The sequence below is a fragment of the Papio anubis genome, chromosome 17 (assembly GCF_008728515.1).
Source record: "Papio anubis isolate 15944 chromosome 17, Panubis1.0, whole genome shotgun sequence".
Classification (NCBI taxonomy): domain Eukaryota; kingdom Metazoa; phylum Chordata; class Mammalia; order Primates; family Cercopithecidae; genus Papio; species Papio anubis.
Genome location: NC_044992.1, coordinates 74,375,587 through 74,395,647, shown reverse-complemented (window position 1 = coordinate 74,395,647; position 20,061 = coordinate 74,375,587). Strand labels below are relative to the sequence as shown.

Genomic DNA, 20,061 nt, shown 5'->3' with positions numbered 1-20,061 from the left:
AGTCGTTCAACGGCTCACATCTGCCACACCCGCCACCATACTGAAACCCGTATTGAAAACTGGCGATTTTACTACATGTAAACTACATGTAATAAAGCAGATGTACAAAGATAAAACTGATTTTTTTTTTTTTTGAGGTGGAGTCTTGCTCTGTCACCAGGATGGAATGCAGTGGCTCGATCTCGGCTCACTGCAACCTCCACCTCCTGGGTTCAAGCAATTCTCCTGCCTCAGCCTCCCAAGCAGCTGGGACTACAGGTGAGTGCCACAACGCCCAGTTAGTTTTTGTATTTTTGGTAGAGATGGGGTTTCACCATGTTGGCCAGGATGATCTCTTGTCATCGTGATCTGCCTACTTCAGTCTCCCAAAGTGCTAGAATTACAGGCATGAGCCACCGCGCCCGGCCCAAAGCTGATTTTTTTAAAAAAAGGCTTTGACTTAGGAATATAAGAGATACTGAAAGGAAAAGCCACAGAGTGGGAGGAAATATGTAGCAAGGAAGCATCTGAAAAAAGGAATTGTATGCAGAATGCATGAAGAATTCTCAAATTCTCAATAGGAAGAAAACCACTAACCTAATACATGGGCGAAAGATTTGTTAAACACGCCCCTGAAATGGATGATGACTGAAACAGCAACATCAGTCACTAGACACAAGTTAGTGAGCTGCTTCCACACCCCACGACAATAGCCAAGCTTGAAAGACCAAACACCCCCAGTGCCGGCAAAGACCCCGGACCCCGAGCTACCATCCGGCCCTGGGGGTGCGTGGCACCACCATGCTGAAAGTCGTGTGGCCATTTCATAAGTGGCACCACCACGCTGAAAGTCATGTGGCCATTTCATAAGTGGCACCACCACGCTGAAAGTCATGTGGCCATTGTGTAAGAAGTTACAGGCAGGGTGTGGTGGCTCATGCCTGTAATGCCAGCATCTTGGGAGGTCAAGGCAGGCGGATCACTTGAGACCAGGAGTTCAAGACCACCCTGGGCAACATGATTTGTCATCTCTACAAAAAAATACAAAAATTAGCCAGGCATGGTGGCACGCACCTGTGGTCCCAGCTACTCGGGAGGCTGAGGTGGGAGGATTGCTTGGACTCAGGAGGTCGAGGCTGCAGTGAGCCGTGACTGTGCCACCACACTCCAGCCTGGGTGACAGAGCAAGGCTCTGTCTCAAAAAGACCAAAAAACCTTACAGCACAGCCACCCAGCTCTGGGCATCTATGCCAGACAACAAGAGTGCACGCCAAAGACAGACGTGTACACACATTCACCACAGCTGCATTTGTGATAACCCAGACGGGACACTGCCCAGAAGCCCCTCACCAGGTGAGTGGAGACAGACACTGTGCACCACACCCCTGGCCCTGGAGGCTCCATGGATGGTGCCCCCAGGCGGAAAGTCTGCAGGAAGCACGGAGTGGAGGAAGCCAGTGTGAGTGAGGAGGGCGCCCACTGCCTGGACCCATTCACACCATTCACACGGGGCGGAGGAAGCCAGCGCGAGTGAGGAGGGCGCCCACTGCCTGAACCCATTCACACAGAGCTTCGGGAAACGCAGACACAGCTGCAGTGACGGCAACAGACCAGGGTTGCCTGAAGAAGGGGGTGGGAGGGGAGGGACCCCAAAAGGGCAAGGGGAAACCTGAGTCTTTTCTCGTCTTGATTGTGGTGACAGGTACGAATTTACAGGTGTTAACGTTTACAAAATCCTCAACGCGGCTGTGACGATAAACAGGAGAGTGGGGCGACGGCTGGTTCCCCCATCCTCCTCGTCTCGCCTGACAGTCTTCCCGGGGGACCTTCCATTAGTTCAGTTCCAGTCTGTGTGTCCGAAACTCCAATTTGCAGAGGAAACATCTCCGTGTCAGCACGGCTGAAGCTTCCTCACAGGCCGGCACGTGTAAGCTGAGCCCCGACCTCCTCACACTCAACGACACTGTCGCCCTTGGCTGTGCCCTCCACCTGCGGAGCGATGCCAACACTGCCCTGAGACCCTGTGTAATGCCCTGGCGACTCCCACCTTCCTCCAGTAGGCACACCTCCAGGCCCCCAACCCTCTCCCCTTTCCCGAGAGCCCCCAAGCCCCCTCCTTATTTCCAGTCACCAAATACTGCCACAGTGATATATTCAAAACACAGACCTGACTATCAAAGTGCCAGGACCTCAGGACAATCCACACTCTTCGTTATGGCTCAGAGGCCCCCAACAGCTCCCCACCAGGGCCCAGGGCCCTGTTAACTCTCCTCCCTGTTGGGCTGTGCCCAATCCCATGCCCTCTGCTGAATAGGACCACTGCCTCCCTCACCCCAAGGTCCAGGCTGACAGCAGGACCCCGCCTCGGGTACAGGGGGCCCCGTGGTGCTAGGGTGCAGCCACAACTGCCGGTCCCCACGATGCCGCACTCAGGACTGGAGGGGCCTGCCTGCCGGTGTGTCCTCACAAGGTGGCATCTGGTCGGCACGCAGGGCCTGGCACCGTGAGGAAGCCAAACACACTGAGGGAAGACATGCCTGGACCCAGGTCTCGTGTTGGCAAATGTTTTTATAAAACGCACACAGCTAATTACATGCGAGTTTTAGGCTGGCTTAGAAACCTCAGCAACAAGGGAAACATGCTGAAGCTTCCATTAGCTGTCAGGTATGTTACCCAGGAAACTCGGGAAAAGGCAGCAGATTTTCCTTTTCTTGAGATGGAGTCTCACTCTGTTGTCCAGGCTGGACTGCAGTGGCGCGATCTCGGCTCACTGCAACCTCCGCTTCCTGGGCTCGAGTGATTCTCCTGCCTCAGCCTCCTGAGTAGCTGGGACTACAGGCACCTGCCACCACGCCTGGCTAATTTTTGTATTTTTAGTAGACACGGGGTTTCGCCAACTCCTGACCTCAGGTGATCCACCTGCCTTGGCCTCCCAGAGTGCTGGGATTACAGGCATGAGCCACTGCACCCGGCCAGTAGATTTTCCACATAAAATATACGGCCAAGTATTAATAGGAAAGAACTGATAAGGCAAAAAAGGACATTAAATGTTGAGGAAAATTGAAAGGATATAAAAATACAGATAGATGTGTTCAAAGATCCTTCCTGGGAAAGAGGTTCAAACGCTACATTTTGAAAATTCTGCCCAGGCTGGTGATGGAGAAACGTCCTTTCTGCACGGTCTACACAGCAGGGCTGTTGGGGAATCGATCTTTAAGGTGTTTAATGGTTAATGATGAGGGCTGTTGGGGAATCGATCTTTAAGGTATTTAATGGTTAATAATGTTAAACATGCATCAGGCATGCTTCTTGTCCTAATTTAAGGCAGATAAATCACTTCATGAAGTCACACCCCACGGCACTCCAGCCTGGGCGACAGAGCTAGACTCCACCTCCAAAAATAAATAAAGTCACATCCTTTCTCGCATATCTGCTGCGATGGATCAACTAAGACAACTGAAGTAACCTCCCCAGTACCTAATTATACAACTACAAAAATGTGATATAATTCTGTAAACTGCAATTAGAGGTGCTAAATATTTGTTTCTAACCTGATTTCTAAAATACCTCCTACTCATTTCATAAACAATCTACAGATAACTTCAACTTCAAAACACTTTCTAGCACCGAAACAGAAAAAGAAACAGTCCCTTCTAATCCAAGATTTCAAACTGGGAAAGCATTTAGGACATCCAGTAGGGAAGTGTCAGGAGGAGGCGCGGCCGTGCTTGCGGCTGCTTCCTGTCAAACTCCAAGCCCCGCACAGAAGCAGCACAGGTAAAACGGGGCGACCAGGAGAGAAATCATAAGCAGGGACAGCACTCACGGCAAGGCCGCACTCCTGAAGCTGAGCCAAGCTTTAACACTTGAGTAAATGTCTCCCATCTACCGAGTAAAGCATGAGGTGAGTCCAATCAACATGAAACACAAGTTTCGATAACTGTCCCAATTCCATTTTTAATTTTTCACACAAAAACCATGTTACATTTAGTGGACATTACGGGATGAAAAAAGAAAATGGTGGAAGCTGATTTTTGACATCCAATCTGATTTTAGGATATTCTATTTTTGTGATATACATTAAAAACTTACCTTATAACCAGGAAACAGTTGGCTCTGTTACCGACAGCAAAATAGTCGGCTGTGGTCAAAATATCAATCCCATGCGGGAAAGTGCCCTAATAAAAAAGTGAAATTGGGGGAAAAAGAAGAATTTGAATGAGCAAAGGCATTTTACCAAGTTCCATCATCATATCCACAGACACTGACACTCACGAACCCCGAGCCCTGAGGCAGGTGGCAAGCGAGCCACACACCACAGACACTGCTCACCGAGGACTTCCACGCCACACTGACTTCCCGACGGGCTCCCTAGACCACACCACGCCCAACGACTGAAACCACTCACAAGGATTTCATCGTTTTCAAACAACTCAAACGTTTCCACTTCGGTATGCTGTAGGAGACCTTTCCTTAAAACATACACCGTAAATGGGCTTCAGGTTTCAACAGTGTTCCAGCCACTGACCTCCACCAGCCCGAGCCCCATGCCACAAAGCTGGCAGGTCAGTGCACACCAGAGCAAGCAGGCCTGGTTCAGGTTGGGGATGCAGCCACCTGCCCAGTCTGCGAAGCCCGGACCAGAGCCCAGGCCTCGCTCGGCTGTCCTGGGCGGGCAGGACGTTGACTGGGGGCAGCCGGCCCAGCCAGTTCTTGGGGGTGGTGACAGCTGACCCCAGAAGCATCGAGGACCAGCAGCCCCCAAGGCTCTGACATGGGAGAGGCGGACCTCCTCCCACCCCACGACAAGTCTCCCAGTGGAGCCCCAGTGGAGCCCCAGCTCCAGCCCCGAAGGCTGCATGGTGTTACTGAGACCACTCTCAGGTTCCAGGATTTGAAATTCTGGAAACAACATAAATAATATCCTAAGAAAATACAAATGACAAACTTTGAACCAAACACAGAAAGCCTTACAGCTATAAACCGCAGCAGGGTTTTTCAAAGGCCTCCCAGGCCTGCCCACCTCTGAGGCCGGGATCCAGATCCCTCCTTGACTTTAACACACTCATCACCACCCTGCACTTCATCATGAAAACCTCACACCTTTGTCCGTGTCATCGCTTCGCAAATAAAGTAGCTGAACAGCCAGCTCTCCTGAGAACACCCAGGGCCACATTCATGCTTCCCGCCAGGAGAGCCGGAATGAGCAGGTACCATACGGCTTTCTCCCAGCAAATCCTTCCCAAGTGTTACACTGGGAGCTTGGGCTGATGGAGATACCAGAAACTTCTGCCTGAGGCTGCTGGAATCAGTGACAGCACGAGCGTCCTTCACTGAACCGTGGAACAGGGGAGAAACAGGCACCCGAGTGGAGGTGTCGCAGCTCACTCTGCGGAAAGACAGCAGGTGCCACAACCTGGGATGTCGCCCACTGGGGTGCAACTCCATGTCCCACATAACGGCAGGCAGGAGCCCAGGGAAACGTCCAGGGTGGCCCAGGACCAGGTCTCACTGAGAACAAGAACAAGGGGACTCTGTGACCAGCATCCCCCCCACGGTGAGAACAAAGCAAGACCAACACAGGGGCTAAGGCTCTGTCTGGCCAGGCTGGAGCTGGAACAACAGGCTCCCAGCAGACAAAGGTGGGCTCAGCTGCCCTGAGCCTCAACTTCCCCACCTGTGCAGGGAGGAAGTTGGGGGCCTGGGTGTGGACAGGCCACCACGAGGGCCCGATGGTGCTGGGGGCCCGGACAGCACTCGCCTAGGAGCAGGGTCGTAGGGCTGGCATGTCTGGCAGGCCCTGGACATGGAAGTTGCCCATGGGTTAGTCCCCACCTGCTCAAGAGCCCCCAGGCTCAGTGGGGAGAAGGCAGAGACCACTCAGGACCAGAGTCTCCAACTCCAGCCAAGATGAGCCTGGACAGAGAACCTGGTCCCTCGTCTCTGCCCCCAGCCCCCTCCGTGTCCCCCAGGCCGCTCCCCAACCACCCCCCATCTCTGCTGCTGTTACCCAGTAGCCTCTACTATAAATGCGTTTCTTACAACTTCATTCCAAATCTGTGTATTAGAAACAGCCTTCTCCACATCCAAGGGTTTTTAGGCTGCTTCCCTGCGTGCTACATAACATGTCCGCTCCCATTTGCTTTGCCAAGTTCTCGACCTTCTTCTCAAATGTTTCTATCCAACCTCAGCAGGACATGGCCGTGCGGGCCGGGGACACTCCGGACCTGCGCATCTCACACTCCTGTCAAAGTCCGTGTCTCTTCAGAGTCTGTGCAGCTTCTTCCATGAGGCTCCCGCTACCATCCGCATGCTGGTCACTGTGCCGGATGTTCTGAGACTCACGGGGCTCAGGCTCAGGACTGAGGTGCAAGACTCCTGCACCCACGGGAATATCCCATTTTTTGGCTGCTTGCCTAAATTTAGACCAAGTTTAAAGGCCTTTCCTTTCCCTGTCAATCAATCCCCAACCTAAGCTGCCCCGACAAAGGTAACGGGGCTCAAATCTAGCCACACACACAGGGAAGCCGGTCAGCTCAGCTGCAGGGCCCCATGGCTCCCTACGCGACCCATCTGCTCCTCCCAGGAAGCGGCATCTGGGAACCCGGAACAGAGTGTGACGGTGGAGTGTGCCCCAGGCCCACACAGCGTGGTCGCCACCCCGGGCTCTGGCCTCAGCACGCCCCCCTCCAGCGGGGACTCTGGAGGGGTTGGAAGCCCAGGAACAGAGAGACGACGTCTCCTGGGCTGTCACTTTCCAGGAAGCAAGTCCGTCAGCTCAGCTAAGTGGTTTCCAAGAAGCTCCTTCCTACTCACAGCAGCCGCACTCTCCACTCAAAAGCCCAAACCTCATTCATGTTCTCCTCGGCCTGTGCGGCTCTTGCTGTCTGCACACCCAGGCTCCCCTTCCAAGGCTGGTGTCTCTTCCTAATGAACTGGCTCCTACCAGGGCTCAGGGCTCTGAACACGTGCAGACCCCACGGCACCCCAAGGACACTGGGTGGGCCTCGGCCACCTCAGGCCAACAAGAGGAAGTCACGCCCCTTCCTGGGCTCTGTCTACAGAAAGCCACCCACACCACTCATGCCAGGCTCCTCGAGAACCATTTCAATAACATGCACAAGTCCTCATCCGCCCGCCTCTCCAGCTGACTCTGGCATCCGGCTTTTCCTCTGGACTCATTTGGCCTTGATGCTTCCACTCCAAGTCGGACACCTTTGCCTGGAGGGTTCCCCACAGGTCAGAAAGGTCCACAGGCCACATGCACACCATCCACCCCACACGACCCAGCCACAGCCCAGACCCCGGCTGCATTTGCTTTGCTGCCTGGGAACTCCAGAACCTTCTCGGCTGACTTCTCTGGGAACCTTGCTTCCCGCCCAGGTCCAGCCCAGACCCTGGTCCACTCTCCGGCCTCTGTCCCACTCTCCTGCAAGGCCCGACCACACACCCAAGATGTGACGTCATCACACACAACATGAATAACCTGGGCCCCCATTCACAGGTGAAGCTGACCAGTGACCAGATGTCAGGGTCAGAGGGCACAGCAAAAGCAGCCCCAGCATGACGAGGGGTCGTGGGGTCCACAGCTCCTGGGAGCTGGCTTCTGGGCCCGCCTACGGTCCGGATGAGGCACGTGCTGACGTCAACAGAGTCAGCTCCTGCTCTGTGTGGGATGAGGCGGGGTCAGGTCTGCGTCCCTGCAAGGCCAGCCTGTTCCCAGGGACCCGCCCCCCCCCCGCAGAGTCACATTATGTGGCCCTTGGCAACACGTAAAGCGCAGCTTTCCGGCCTGTGTGTGCAAACTGCTGTACGTGCAGGTTCCCGGTGACCCTGCCGCTGATGTAGCCACACCACACCTTGCAGTGCGAAAAGACACCGGGGTTATGGCTCTCCAGATTCCTACCTGTAAACCTGCAGGAAGCTTTTGGAATAAAGGTGTTTAAAAGCAGCCATACCTGTCTCCCCACATTCTCCTGGAAGGCGGCCTGCGGAGCAAAGAACAAACACAGCAGGTAAGCGAGGTCAGCTTCCGCCAACACCAGAGGCAAGTTCAGAACAAACAGCGCAACGTCAATGACCCACGGCTTTATTTTTTAAATAAAAGCCCTCGTTGTTGGCTGAACAGAGCCTCAAGGTGTGTCACTCTGTTTTTACGTCCTGGTGCTCTTTAAAACCACAATTTAAGAATTCAAGTTTATAAACTCAGACACATCCTGAAAACTGGCCTTTACCACTGAGCCTCCCAGCAGCACCACGCGGAGGCCCCAGCTGTTAACTCACAGCCCAGAGCCCCAACACTCTTCCTCAGGAGCTCTGTGAGGCAGCTCATGGTCACCAACGGGCACCGCGTGCCGCCCTCCAGGGAGGGCGCTCTGCCCACACCCATGGCACGGTGTCAACAGGCCGAGTCCCAGGCCGGGCACAGGCCCAGAGCAGGGGCTGCTGAAAAGGTTGAAATGTGAACTTCAACAGGATGAAGTGCTTCCAGGAGGCCTCTCATGTCCTCCCCACACACCCTGCCCTCCTTAGGCGCACCAACCAGGTGGAGCAGGTTACCTGGGCAAGGTGACAAACACACTTCCCTTCCCATGTGTCACCAGCCGGTGCCCCGTCCTTCCCAAAGCACCTGGGCTCAGAGTTCTCGGGGCTGGAGACACAGGAGGCTTCAGCATCCCAGGAAGACCCAGCAAAGTGCACACGCGGCCACACCACACACGGCCACACCGCACACGGCCGCACCGCACACGGCCGCACCGCACACGCCGCACCACACACGGCCACAGCACACACGCCACCGGCACGGGGGAAGGTCAGGGAGGCTGGCGGCTTCAGGGAGCACGCGCTGGAGAAGCGACCTCCTGCCCGGCAGGATTCCTGCCAACGCTCGCCTGGGGGCTTCCTGAGAGCAAGGCCGAGTGAGGGCTGCTGGCAGGTGCGCGCACAGACGTGCACCAGGTAAGGAACCGAAACACAGCCACCCAGGGTCTATGCCCCCAACCCCAGGGAAAAGGAACAGACGCACCCGCCACCTCTGGCCAGTCACACAGAAACCAGACATGCAGGTGGTTCCAAGGCAGACCCTTGGGCTGGGCTGGGCTGGAGATGGGCGGAAACAGGTGCTTCGCGGCGGGCTCCCGTGCAGCTCTTACACCGGGAGGGAAGAGGCCTGACTGCTGCCGTTTGCCATTTTGTGACTTTTGAGATAAATTCAATGGGAAAGTAAGAAACAAAACCCGCCAAAAGGCAACGCAACAAAGATATACTCTGATGTTAATTTAACGCACACTATTTAGGAACACATGTACTATTCCAGTGGTATCTAAAAGATGTTTTAAAAATTCAAGACTTATGTGGAAAAGCACAAGCCTTAAAACAGGGAAAACAATCCTGAAAAAGCAGACGCTGGGAGGTATCGCCCTACCCAGTGCGAAGGCTGACGACGCGCAGCAGCGTCGCAGCACAGCCCGTCACACGGTGCACGCTGGCGGAACAGACGCACAGACCAACCAGCAGAGCAGACACACGGGACAGCATCCCTGGGACCCGGTGAGGCGGAGTTCCCAGACCTTAAGAAAGTCTTCACGTCTTACAAAGCACTAAAACATGATCCACAAAAACAAAAAACTGACCAAGACCCCAGCAGAATTAAAAAATTAAAAACTCCGCCCTATTAAAGAGGATGGAAAGATGAGCCACAGACTGGCAGAGAGCCAAACACAAATCCAACACAGGACCAGAATCCCACATATGTAAAGAGTGCTCAAAACTCAACAACAAAAAACAATCCACTTAGAAAATGGGTAAAGACCTGAGCAGACATTTCACCGAAGAGGAGGTACAGATGGCAAGTAAGCCCGTGAAAGATCCTCCGCACCACCAGGCACGACACAAGCGCAGGCAAAGCCCACAACACATCACCACACGCCTGTCAGAAAGGCCGACACAGAAAACGGTGGCCACATCAGACGCAGGCGAGGACAGAGAAAGGCAGGGCTGCTGACAGGTGGTGGTGCGAACATGAATGGAGCAGCTGCTCTAGAAAGCAGTTTAAATGTCCAACTACCACGACCCAGAAACTACTCCTGGCATTTATCCCAGAGAAACGGAAGCTACACTCACACGAAAACCTGAGCACGAACGTTTACAGCAGCTTAAAGACCAGAAACCATCCTGATGCCCTAACACATAAACGGTCACACAAACCACGGCACCCTCAGCAACAGAAGCTCGGGGTGGGTCTCCGGAGAGCTGTGCTGAGAGAAGAAAGCTACAGCCTTGGAGGCCACAGAGTTCATTTACACAGCATTCCCGAGATGACAGAATAGGCAACGGAGAGCCGACCAGTGGCTGCCAAGGGTCAGGAGACGGAAACAGGGGCTGTGGGCAAAGCAGGAGCACAGGGCCTCTCGGGGAGACGGGGCTGCTCTGTATCCTGACTGTGGTAGTGGATACATGAATTTGTATGTGATACAATCACACAGAACTAAACGCATGAGCGTGCATGGTGCACACACGCACACACACGTGCACATACACGCACACACGTGCCCTCGCACACACGTACACACACACGGGTACGGGTAAAACCAAGGAAGTAGGAATAAGCCTGGTGGGTTGGCTCAATGTTCATGTCTAGGCTGCGATGTTCCACTGCGCTTTTGCCAGATTTTATCATGGAGGCAATGGTGAAACACGCATGGGCTCTCCCTGCATTAGTCTTTAAAACTGCATGTAAATCTCTGCCAGGTGCAATGGCTCACGTCTGTAATCCCAGCACTTTGGGAGGCTGAGACGGGCAGATCAATTGAGGTCAGGAGTCCGAGACCATCCTGGCCAACATGGTGAAACCCTGTCTCTACTAAAAATACAAAAAGTAGCCAGGTGTGGTGGTGCGCGCCTGTAATCCCAGCAACTCGGGAGGCTGAGGCAGGAGAATTGCTTGAACTGGGGAGGCGGAGGTTGCAATAAGCCAAGATTGCACCACTGCACTGGGAAGGAAGGGAGGGAAAAAGGGAGGGAGGGAGGGAGAGAAGGAGGGAGGAAGGGAGAGAAGAAGGGAGGGAGGGAGGGAGGGAGGGAAGAAAGGAGGGAAGGAGGGAGGGAAGGAAGGAGGGAGGGAGGGAGGGAAGGATGGAGGGAGGGAAGAAGGGAAGAAGGGAAGGAGGGAAGAAGGGAGGGAAGGAAGGGATGCACTGCATATAAATCTCAATTATCCCAAAATAAAAAGTCACAAATAGAGGTCAGACACTAAATATCCAATGAAATGCTGGATGAAAAGATTTAAAATCTTTTCAGTTAAATGGGGGCTTTAAGTGCCTTTACTTTAACTGTCAGTGAACAGGGCCCCATCCCCACCCCCCTTCCTCGTGATGAACAAGAAGCCACGACCACCCCGTCTCTACTGCCCCTTCCTTCCCGGCAGGGGACACGTCTTTCTGCAACGTCAACACGTTTGGGGGCCTGCTAGACTCCTTCCAATGTGCAGACAAACCAGCCTTCAGCAACGAACACAGCTGGAACGGTTTTCACAAACTCACTCACACACTGCCTGAGTCGCCGCGCGAACAGCTGGAATTGCTTTCACAAACTCACTCACACGCTGACTGCCTGAGTCGCCGCGCTCCTGCCAGTGCTGAGAACCAGCTGCAGCACCTTCCTCACCGCGTCACTGGGAGGGTCACGAACCGCGGGATGCACGACCGCAGCCTTTGCTGCCGTGGCCAATCTCCACATGGGAGCACCAAGGCGATGCAGGGTGTCTAGAGTTCAGGGGCAAGGGACCGTGTCCAGCCCCAAGGAGGGACGGGACTTCAATGCCTTTCACTGCTGCCTCCTGGCCGGTGCTGAAGAGGCCTCGGGGCCCCCAGGGGTGACCTCACCCAGTGAGACAGCGAGGAACAGGAACCCAGCGGAGCCAGGAAGACCGAGACATCTTTATCTGAAAGCAGCAGCTCCACAGTTGGAAAAAATGATTCCCAATGCTGAGGCCCTCAATCCTCACATTTCCTAATAGGCTTCAAACAGGGAATCTTTTACCTTTGGCTGTTTTAATTTTGCAAGCTACCGGGTAAGCAAGGTGCACTCTGGTGGTATTTATTATAAAAGATTTATTGCCAGTTTAAAGGGATTTTAATGTGAAAAAATGATTTATATTATTTCACCTCATATTCAGGGTTCACAGAAGCCTAAGTAATTTTATTACTGCTTCCCATGAAATGTCTTAGGTTGCAGTAAAGAAAATCTAAAAGCTTATTTCTAAGTACAGATTTAACATAAAATTTTATTATATTTCAAAGTCTTACAATTACTGCCTCTGGGTAAATATCAGGGCAAAAATGTGACGACTTCCCGAAAAAATTATGAGGTTTTCTACTGACACTGAAGACAAAATAGGAGCAGCTTCAGGGACAGAGAAGAGCCTCTGAGCTCTCCTGCTGAATTCTCTCCAGTTTTAAAGGACCTGAGGCAGAGAAAGACTTCTCACTACTTCAGGACACAGATGGCAGGCAGAGGCCACCACAAGCTACACAAGATGACTAGAAAGACTTAAAGGCATCATCCGAGCTCCTGCACGTGAGAGAGAAAACCAACTCTGCAACTGCACAGTCCCACACACTGCAGGGCTGACAGGAAATGCTCACCAGTCCCAGCACCCCTTCCACCTGGCCCACTGGCCCCCGAGTCTGACAGTAACGGAAGCGTGAACAGCTCCCTCAACAGGTTCCCACTAAGCCAACGATGCTGAGCCTGGACACAGAGTTCCAGCAGCTTGAGCCCATGAGGATGGGCTCACCCCATCACCAAAAGCCAACCTCACCCCTCCCTCTTTCTCAAAGTGCTGCCTCTCCGTTCTTACCCTCTTAAAACGTGTTCAGCATCTTATCTGTACCTGAAATCAAGACTCTCATCTTGAGACTGGTCCACCGTCTCAGCTGCCCGCTCTCTGTGGTCCCAAGAGACTCAGGCCTCACTCCAGCCCAGCTCCGAGCCAAATGAAGTAGTCTGGTCAGCGTGGCAGCACTTGCTACCTCTCCTCACACTGAGAATTCACCCCAAACGTCACAGAGCTCCCTCTGGAGGAAACCAGCCATCTGTGATCAAGACGCACCCAGTCCTACAGGCCCCACATCCAGCAAGGCCCGGGCAAGTGTGGCTGGGTGAAGCAGAGCTGACCACTGCTTGCAACAGTCCCTCCTGAGGCTCAAAGTCACCTGGTGAGTGACCATCCTGCCACCACATTCTGGCCACCCTCGCAGAACTCACTCTCTTTCGCGTCTTCAGCGCGCAGCTGCCTGCACTGAGACCTGTCATCGGGCACCGTCCCGCTCGCCTACATCGCCCAGCAACCCCCAGCAGTGATGGCTGCAGCTCTGGGGATGCCTGGGGTGTGGGGACTTAACCCTGATCGCCCTTCACACGCTGAAGACCACGGCCCTCCCCGACACCCAGAGACAGTAAGAACCAGTGGGCTGCCTGCAGCTGGCACTCTCGGCAGCTCCCTCGTGCCTCCTGCTGTTGACGGGTGAGCTGGCCAGGTGGCAGCGCACAGAGGAGCATCGGGGAGACCAGGTCCACCCCCTACCTTCATGAAAGGAAATATCAAAAGGAGAAAACTTACAGAGGCTGCTCTTCTGCAGTTTATATCTCGGTCAAACACCGCGGCGATCACCAGTGCGCTGTGAAAAAGAGAAAGGATTAATTAAAAACAGATCTGTAAAATAGTACAGACCACACAGTGTCGACGAGAAAGCCTTTCTCTCACGACTCAAGCCCACTTGAGGTTCAGACACGCCCCACAAGCAACACGCAGCTGGAGGCACCAGGCACTGCAGACAGACACATGTGACCCCTAAGACCCCAGACGCCATGCAGGAGCTGGGGGTGGTTGACCCTGGTTCTAAGGAGAGCCACGAGACAGCGCACACCAAGGGTGCAGGATCAAAGAGCCGTGAGGACAGGGCCTGGGGGCAGAACGCACCTGGCCTGCTGTGCTGATGCGGAGTGGGAGGAGGGGAGGTCCAGTGAGCGAAAAGACAGAAATGGGGTGCCCTGGAGGACGAGAACTGGCAGCGTTTAGCCGGGGGGGGGGGGCGGTGGCAAACCAAGGTGGCCGACAGAAATGTCCCAGGGCAGGGGCTGTCCCGGTCCTGCAGACCACGCCGCGCACACAGCCTAACTCTGCAGAAACGCATGAGCACCCACCGTGCCCAGAGAGAGGCCCTTCCAGAGAGTGTCAGGAAAACCACACACAGATGCCAAGGCACTGCCCCCACGCGAGCCACACTCAGACAAGGCTTCTCCTGGCCCCCGTCAGACTCCTTGGGCCTCATTACGTCTTCTCGTGAGATGGCCCAGCTTAGTTACTGTGAATAACCCAGAACGCTCTCAGCGGACGCCGCACAGAACACAGGGCGTCTGGGGCCGGGCAGACGGACACTCTTTCTAAAGAAGGCGTGAGCGACTGTGCCTCCCACCAGCCTAAAGCGAAAAGGTGGAAAACAGAATTCCGGACACGTGGAGACAAGCGGCCTCCACAGCTGCCAGCGCCTCCCAGGTTCCTGGTTCCAGGCCTCCTAGGGGCCAAGTGCTCTGCCTCATTCTAGGGAAGCTGACAGACCTGAGCCATGGGGCGGGGCCCGCGTCCACATGAAGGATGCCGGGGGCACGCACAGGGGACAGTGGTGATGCCAGCTGCACGCCCTCTCACCAGCTCTGCTGTTAAACAAGCTCAATGTGAAAGATACATCCAGCTGAGGAAAAGCGTGTGGGTTCCACGCAGAGAGAGTAAGCCCCGCTCCAGCCTGGCAACGCAGACACTGTCAGCACCACACCCTGACTCCCAGGGCGTGTGTGAGGCGCCGGCCCCACCAGCCGCAATGGACGCGACATCCCGCCTGTTCTGCATCTCACACTGTGTGTCGCCCCTGACCCAGACTCACTGGCCTTGCTCTCCGGGTTCACAGCATACCTCTCAGGCAAGGGCCTCATGTGTCCTCATGTTCTCTGCGCTCCTCCCTCCTCGGCCCCATGAGTCCCGAGGGTGTGGGCTTGGGGATGCTGAGCCAGGAGACCTACAAACTACAGCCACAGAGCTGAAACTCAGGGGCGCTTATCAGAGAGAGCACTTGTCCCCCAACCTCCAGCACGGGGCACAGGTGCCTGCTCCAGGCCCTGGAGATGGCCCAGAAGATGCCACAGAGCCTCGCACTCCTGACTCAGGTTCTGGGGCCACGGTCTCCTCCAGCGTGTCTAGCATCAGGGGTGGGGGGGCGAAGCTTGACAGCAGGGTGCTGGGCAGAGACTGAAGGAGGCAGGAGAAATGGGTGGGAGTGTGTCTGAGTGAGCAGCCCACAGAGGTGAGCCCACAGCAAACGAGGAGGAGGACAGCTGGCCCCAGGGCCGGTTGAGAAAGTCCTCCCTGCGGCCGGACTCTGCACTTCCTCGGAGACGCTGGGGCTTGTGACTCGGGCCTCGTGACCAAGCGCTCTGCTGCTGGGGCTTCAGGGACGCCCAACCAACCAGGAGCCCCGGGGGAGGCCAAAGGTTGGGTGGGGCAGCAGCTGGATGGCCAAGAGGGCCTCGATTCTGGGGAAATGCCTGCAAGTCTCACAGGCGCTGCCTGGGAGGGAGCGGGAGGGAAGGGGAGAGAGAGAAGAGTGTGTGGTCACCGAGAACCACAATAAAAACAGAAATTCGTGGATGGAAAGGGGGGGAAGTTAAACTAAAAACATAGCACAAACGTAGAAGCATCTTTGGAAGTAAGAATGGCAAACGAAATTAAGCAAAACAGAAACAACACAATACAAACCACAAGGTGCATTTTCCATCCCAGTCAAGCTCAGATGCGCTGAGGCCCAGAGGAGGCCCCACAACACCATCAGCACAGCCCAAAACAGCCACCAACCACAGGCAAAGCCAGGAGGGCCACGCAGGCACGGGGTACCCTGCAGCTCAAGCAGAGGGGCCCCTCCAGCCCCCGCAGCAGGCAGCAGGCCCGTTTTGGCTGGGAGCGAGAAGCTTCCATCCAGAGTGGGTGCGGGGCTGTCCGGAGTGGCCTAGCAGCTCTCCCCGCCGGCTGCTCCAGCATCAGCACAGCCCAGACCCACGTTCCGGGACCTCCCCGGGATGCTGCAGAAGCTCCACGCCCCTCGCCAGCAGCGAGCAGCCGAATGAGCTACGTTTACTCGGTTTAATCCCCAACAACCACGGATCACCAGTGGATACAGCATTTATTTCACATTTCAGAGAAACGCTTGTTTACTGAAGAGACAATCTGTGGTCTCGGGGTGGAAAGGCCTCCTCCTACCACAGGGTCACTTCTCAGCTCTGGTATGCAGACCACCATCGGGCAGAGACAGACCCCAGCATCCAGGCCACAGCAGCAAGCCCAGGTGGCTGCAGTGTCCAGCCAGCCTTGCAAACAGAAGCCAGGAACCAGAGCCAGAAAAAAAAAAAAAAAAAAGAAGAAGGATGGAGCCCAAGGGGAATAGGGTGGGAAGCTTCTGAGGGCTGGGGGAGGCCCTTCCCAAAAGCACTGGCCTCCCTGCCCCGAGGCCCTGTCCTGTGTGGCCACAGCCACAAACAGAGCCCAGAGCTATGGGAGTACGCGGCTTCCTTCCGAGTTCCGCCTTGAGCCGTCCAAAGTCTACCCCTCGGCCACTTGCTCACTCACAACGCAAGGATGGCCACACCACCGCCCTCTGTACCCTGGGGAGACGGCAACAACAAAGTCCCTCCCGAACGGTCACTGCTCAGACAGACCCTGCGTCTTCCCCGCCCAGCCCCTCCTGCTCCTGCAGACAGACAGACGGCGTCACTATGTGGGGACCTGCGGTTCCTGCAGATGCCTCCAGGCCCAGCACCTCCCAAGACCACAGAAGCCCACCCGCTACCTGCCCTGAGGGCCTGGACGCCTACTCCTGTTCTCTACCTGCCTCCTCCGGCCAGATCCTTGGGGCATCCAGCAGCACACCCAGGTCTTTTCAGTTCCTCCACGTAAACAACAACAAAGTCCTAAGCCCAACCACCCTGGTCACAGCACATATGTCCACACCCTTGTCTTCAGCAGAATGATACCCCCTCCCAAAGATGGGGTGTCCCCCTTCAAACACGTTCCTTTACGTGGCAAAGGGGAATGAAGGTTGGCAATCAGCTGACCCTAAGATGGGGAGAGGGCCCTGGATTATTCCTGCAGCCCAGCGGGTGCCAAACACGGTGGTACACACCAGCGGCCCTGGCCACACCTGTGCTCTATCTGCCTGTGGGAGGCAGAGGAAGGAGGATCCCTTGAGCCCAGGAGTTTGAGTCCAGCCTGGCCAACACAGCAAGATCCCATCTAGACAGATGGATAAGTAGACAGGTAAGGAGATAAATACATACAGGAAGGGGGAAGGAAGGACGGACACAGGAGGCAGAAGAAAGGGTCACAGGCATAGAGTATGCGAAGGATGCAGCCAGACGTGGATGTGGCTGGCTGTGAAGGTGGATGAAGGGCCCATGAGCAAAGGAACGTGGGCAACTCAGGCAGGGAAGCAGAGTCTTCCCTTGAGCCCCCTTGAGCCTCCAGAAGGGACTGGAGACACCCAAGGAGACGGGCAGGCCTGTGACCGGCACGTCTGTCCAGCAACATACCACTCTGCAACAAAAGGAGAGATCACAGGGATGAGTCCCAAGGGTGCTCTGCAAGTCAAAGAAGCCAGAATCAAAAGCCTATTGTGTTTTTAAGACACTCCAGAAATGGTAAACTATGAGGACCAAAAACAGATCAATGGTGGCCCAGGGTTGGGGAGCAGACTGGGGAGTTTTGGGGGGAAACGGACTGTCCCGTTTGGTACTAGAGTTGTAGAACACAATCACATGCAGATTGAAGAAGCAACAATCACAGACCTGGGGAGCCCAGCACAGAGGGAACGGCAGACACGTCCGCATCCCGGACCGGCACAGAGGGGACCGGCAGACACGTCCGCATCCCGGACCAGCAGCGCCAGAAGGGCTGACCCGAGCGATGGCTCCAGCAATGCTAGGCCCGGGGTGGGGAGGATGCACAGAGCGTCCCAGCCTGGGTGGTGGGTCTGTTGCTCACACAGGTGTGGGCTGGCAGCTCCGAAATCACGTCAGATGCATGACAGCAGAGCGTGCTGCACAGGAGGCCCAGACGCGGCACGCGAAGGGAGGCCAGGAAGAAGCTGGGCTAGAGCCGGTGTCTGTGCAAACGCGGACTGTGAAGAGGAGCACACGCTCGGCTACAGAGGAGGGAGGGAACCTAGAGGCAGCTGAGGCCAAGCCCAGCGTCCTGGATTCCAAATACCGTTCTCCACCGAGAGGATCTGAGATTCCTGGGCAGTGGTGGATGCCAGGGCTGGGGCAGGGGCAGAAAGATAAGCCACGTGCATCCTGTGGTGCCAGAAGGAAAGAAAAAACGCTCAGGAAAAAAAAAAAAAAAAAAAAAAAAAAGAACAGGATCTTGCTGAAATGACACAGAAGCCAACCTGAAGTGGCCAAAGCTGGAGCAATTTCAGTAACATTAATAACAATAGTTAGTGTTAGATTATAACTCAAACAACATTAATAACAATAGTGTTAGAGGATAACCCCCAGAACAGGATGAGGACCCATGAGTCCACACTGGCAGGAGCGAATGATGAAACAAAGCTGGGAAGGAACCAGGCTTCCTTAAGAACGAGCTGCAATCACTGAACGTCGGAGTGGGAAAACAGGAACTAACCACCAGACCACAACAAGGTCCTTGGCCAGAGCTCGGCTGGCGTGAAAACCGAAGGAGAAACGGCAGGATGCTGCACAGCCTTCGAGTACCCCCAAGAACATTGCAAGTTACAGAGGAAAACACGGTCCCCTCAAGCGGAGGCACCTGGCAGGCCCCATCTTGACCAGGGATCAAGGTCCAGACCAGGCAGGAGCCGTCGTGGGGCGCTGCAGGCCCAGCACAGCACACGGAGGAGGGCAGGTCACCTCACATCGCTCTTTCCAGTAACGCACGAGAAAACATGACGGAGAGAGGGGCATCCTACAGAACACCTGGCCAGTCCTCTCTGGAGGTCTCAGGGTCACATCCACAAGGGCGGAAGGCAGGCGGGCAGTGCCGGGCTTGGAGCGGGTGATGGGACCTGGTGCACGTGGCTTCTGTCTGGGGCGAGGTCTCCTCAAGTCTGAGAATACACTAAAAACCACTGAACTGTGGACCCTAAAGGGGTGAATTTTATGGCAGGTGAATTAATCTCAATAAAACCTATTTCTTTTTTCTTTTTTTTTTTTTGAGACAGAGTCTCGCTCTGTTGCCCAGGCTGGAGTGCAGTGGTCGGATCTCAGCTCACTGCAAGCTCTGCCTCCCGGGTTCCCGCCATTCTCCTGCCTCAGCCTCCCGAGTAGCTGGGACTACAGGCACCTGCCACCGCGCCCGGCTAGTTTTTTGTAGTTTTTAGTAGAGACGGGGTTTCACCGTGTCAGCCGGGATGGATTAAAACCTATTTCTTAAGTGCCCCAACATCAAGAAAGATAAAGACTGAGAAGCCGTCACAGAGCAGAGGAGGCTAAGGGCACAGGACCACCAGGTGCCACGGGGGGTCCCGGGCAGACCAGCCTGTCAGTGGCCTTTATCCCACACAGCACCTCCCGGCTTCCGAACGCGCGACGTTCACGTTGGAGAACGCCGTGGAGGGTCTAGAAAATCTCTACAGGTTTTGGAATTCTTCTTGAAGTCTAAAATGAGTTCAGAATTAAAAGTTATTTTGGAAAGCAACTTATTATCTAAAGAGCTTAAAAGATCCAGTATTAGTATCTGGGAAGCCTTCTGTTAACACTGCTTTCACCACTTGAAACTGAAACTTTTGAGTTTAATTTCAGAAAAACTCCACAGAAAAGCACTCCCTTTTCCTCTCTACACTCTTTACAACAAACTATAGCCTAAATAAGAGGAAAACGCGGGTTTAAAATTAAAGGGAACTGACGTTACATCGGCACGAACGTTTTCAGATCAGTCCTATTTCAACACATCACAATGGCTTTTGTTAACAAAATCTCAGAATCATTAAACTCATCAAGACATACGAACGTGATCTTTTG

At 54.7% G+C, this 20,061-nt stretch overlaps 1 protein-coding gene across 2 annotated transcripts in view; it reads right to left on the bottom strand.

Annotated features, from left to right (window-relative positions):
• The window catches only part of TBCD (tubulin folding cofactor D), a 180,656-nt gene that overhangs the window by 44,256 nt on the left and 116,339 nt on the right, over positions 1-20,061 (bottom strand). For both annotated transcript variants that reach the window (XM_017950116.3, XM_017950114.2), the window contains 3 exons: positions 13,601-13,658; positions 7,938-7,967; positions 4,072-4,157 (listed from right to left, as the gene is read on the bottom strand). In XM_017950116.3, coding sequence (XP_017805605.1) covers positions 4,072-4,157; positions 7,938-7,967; positions 13,601-13,658 — 174 coding nt within the window. The remainder of the gene's footprint in view (positions 1-4,071; positions 4,158-7,937; positions 7,968-13,600; positions 13,659-20,061) is intronic.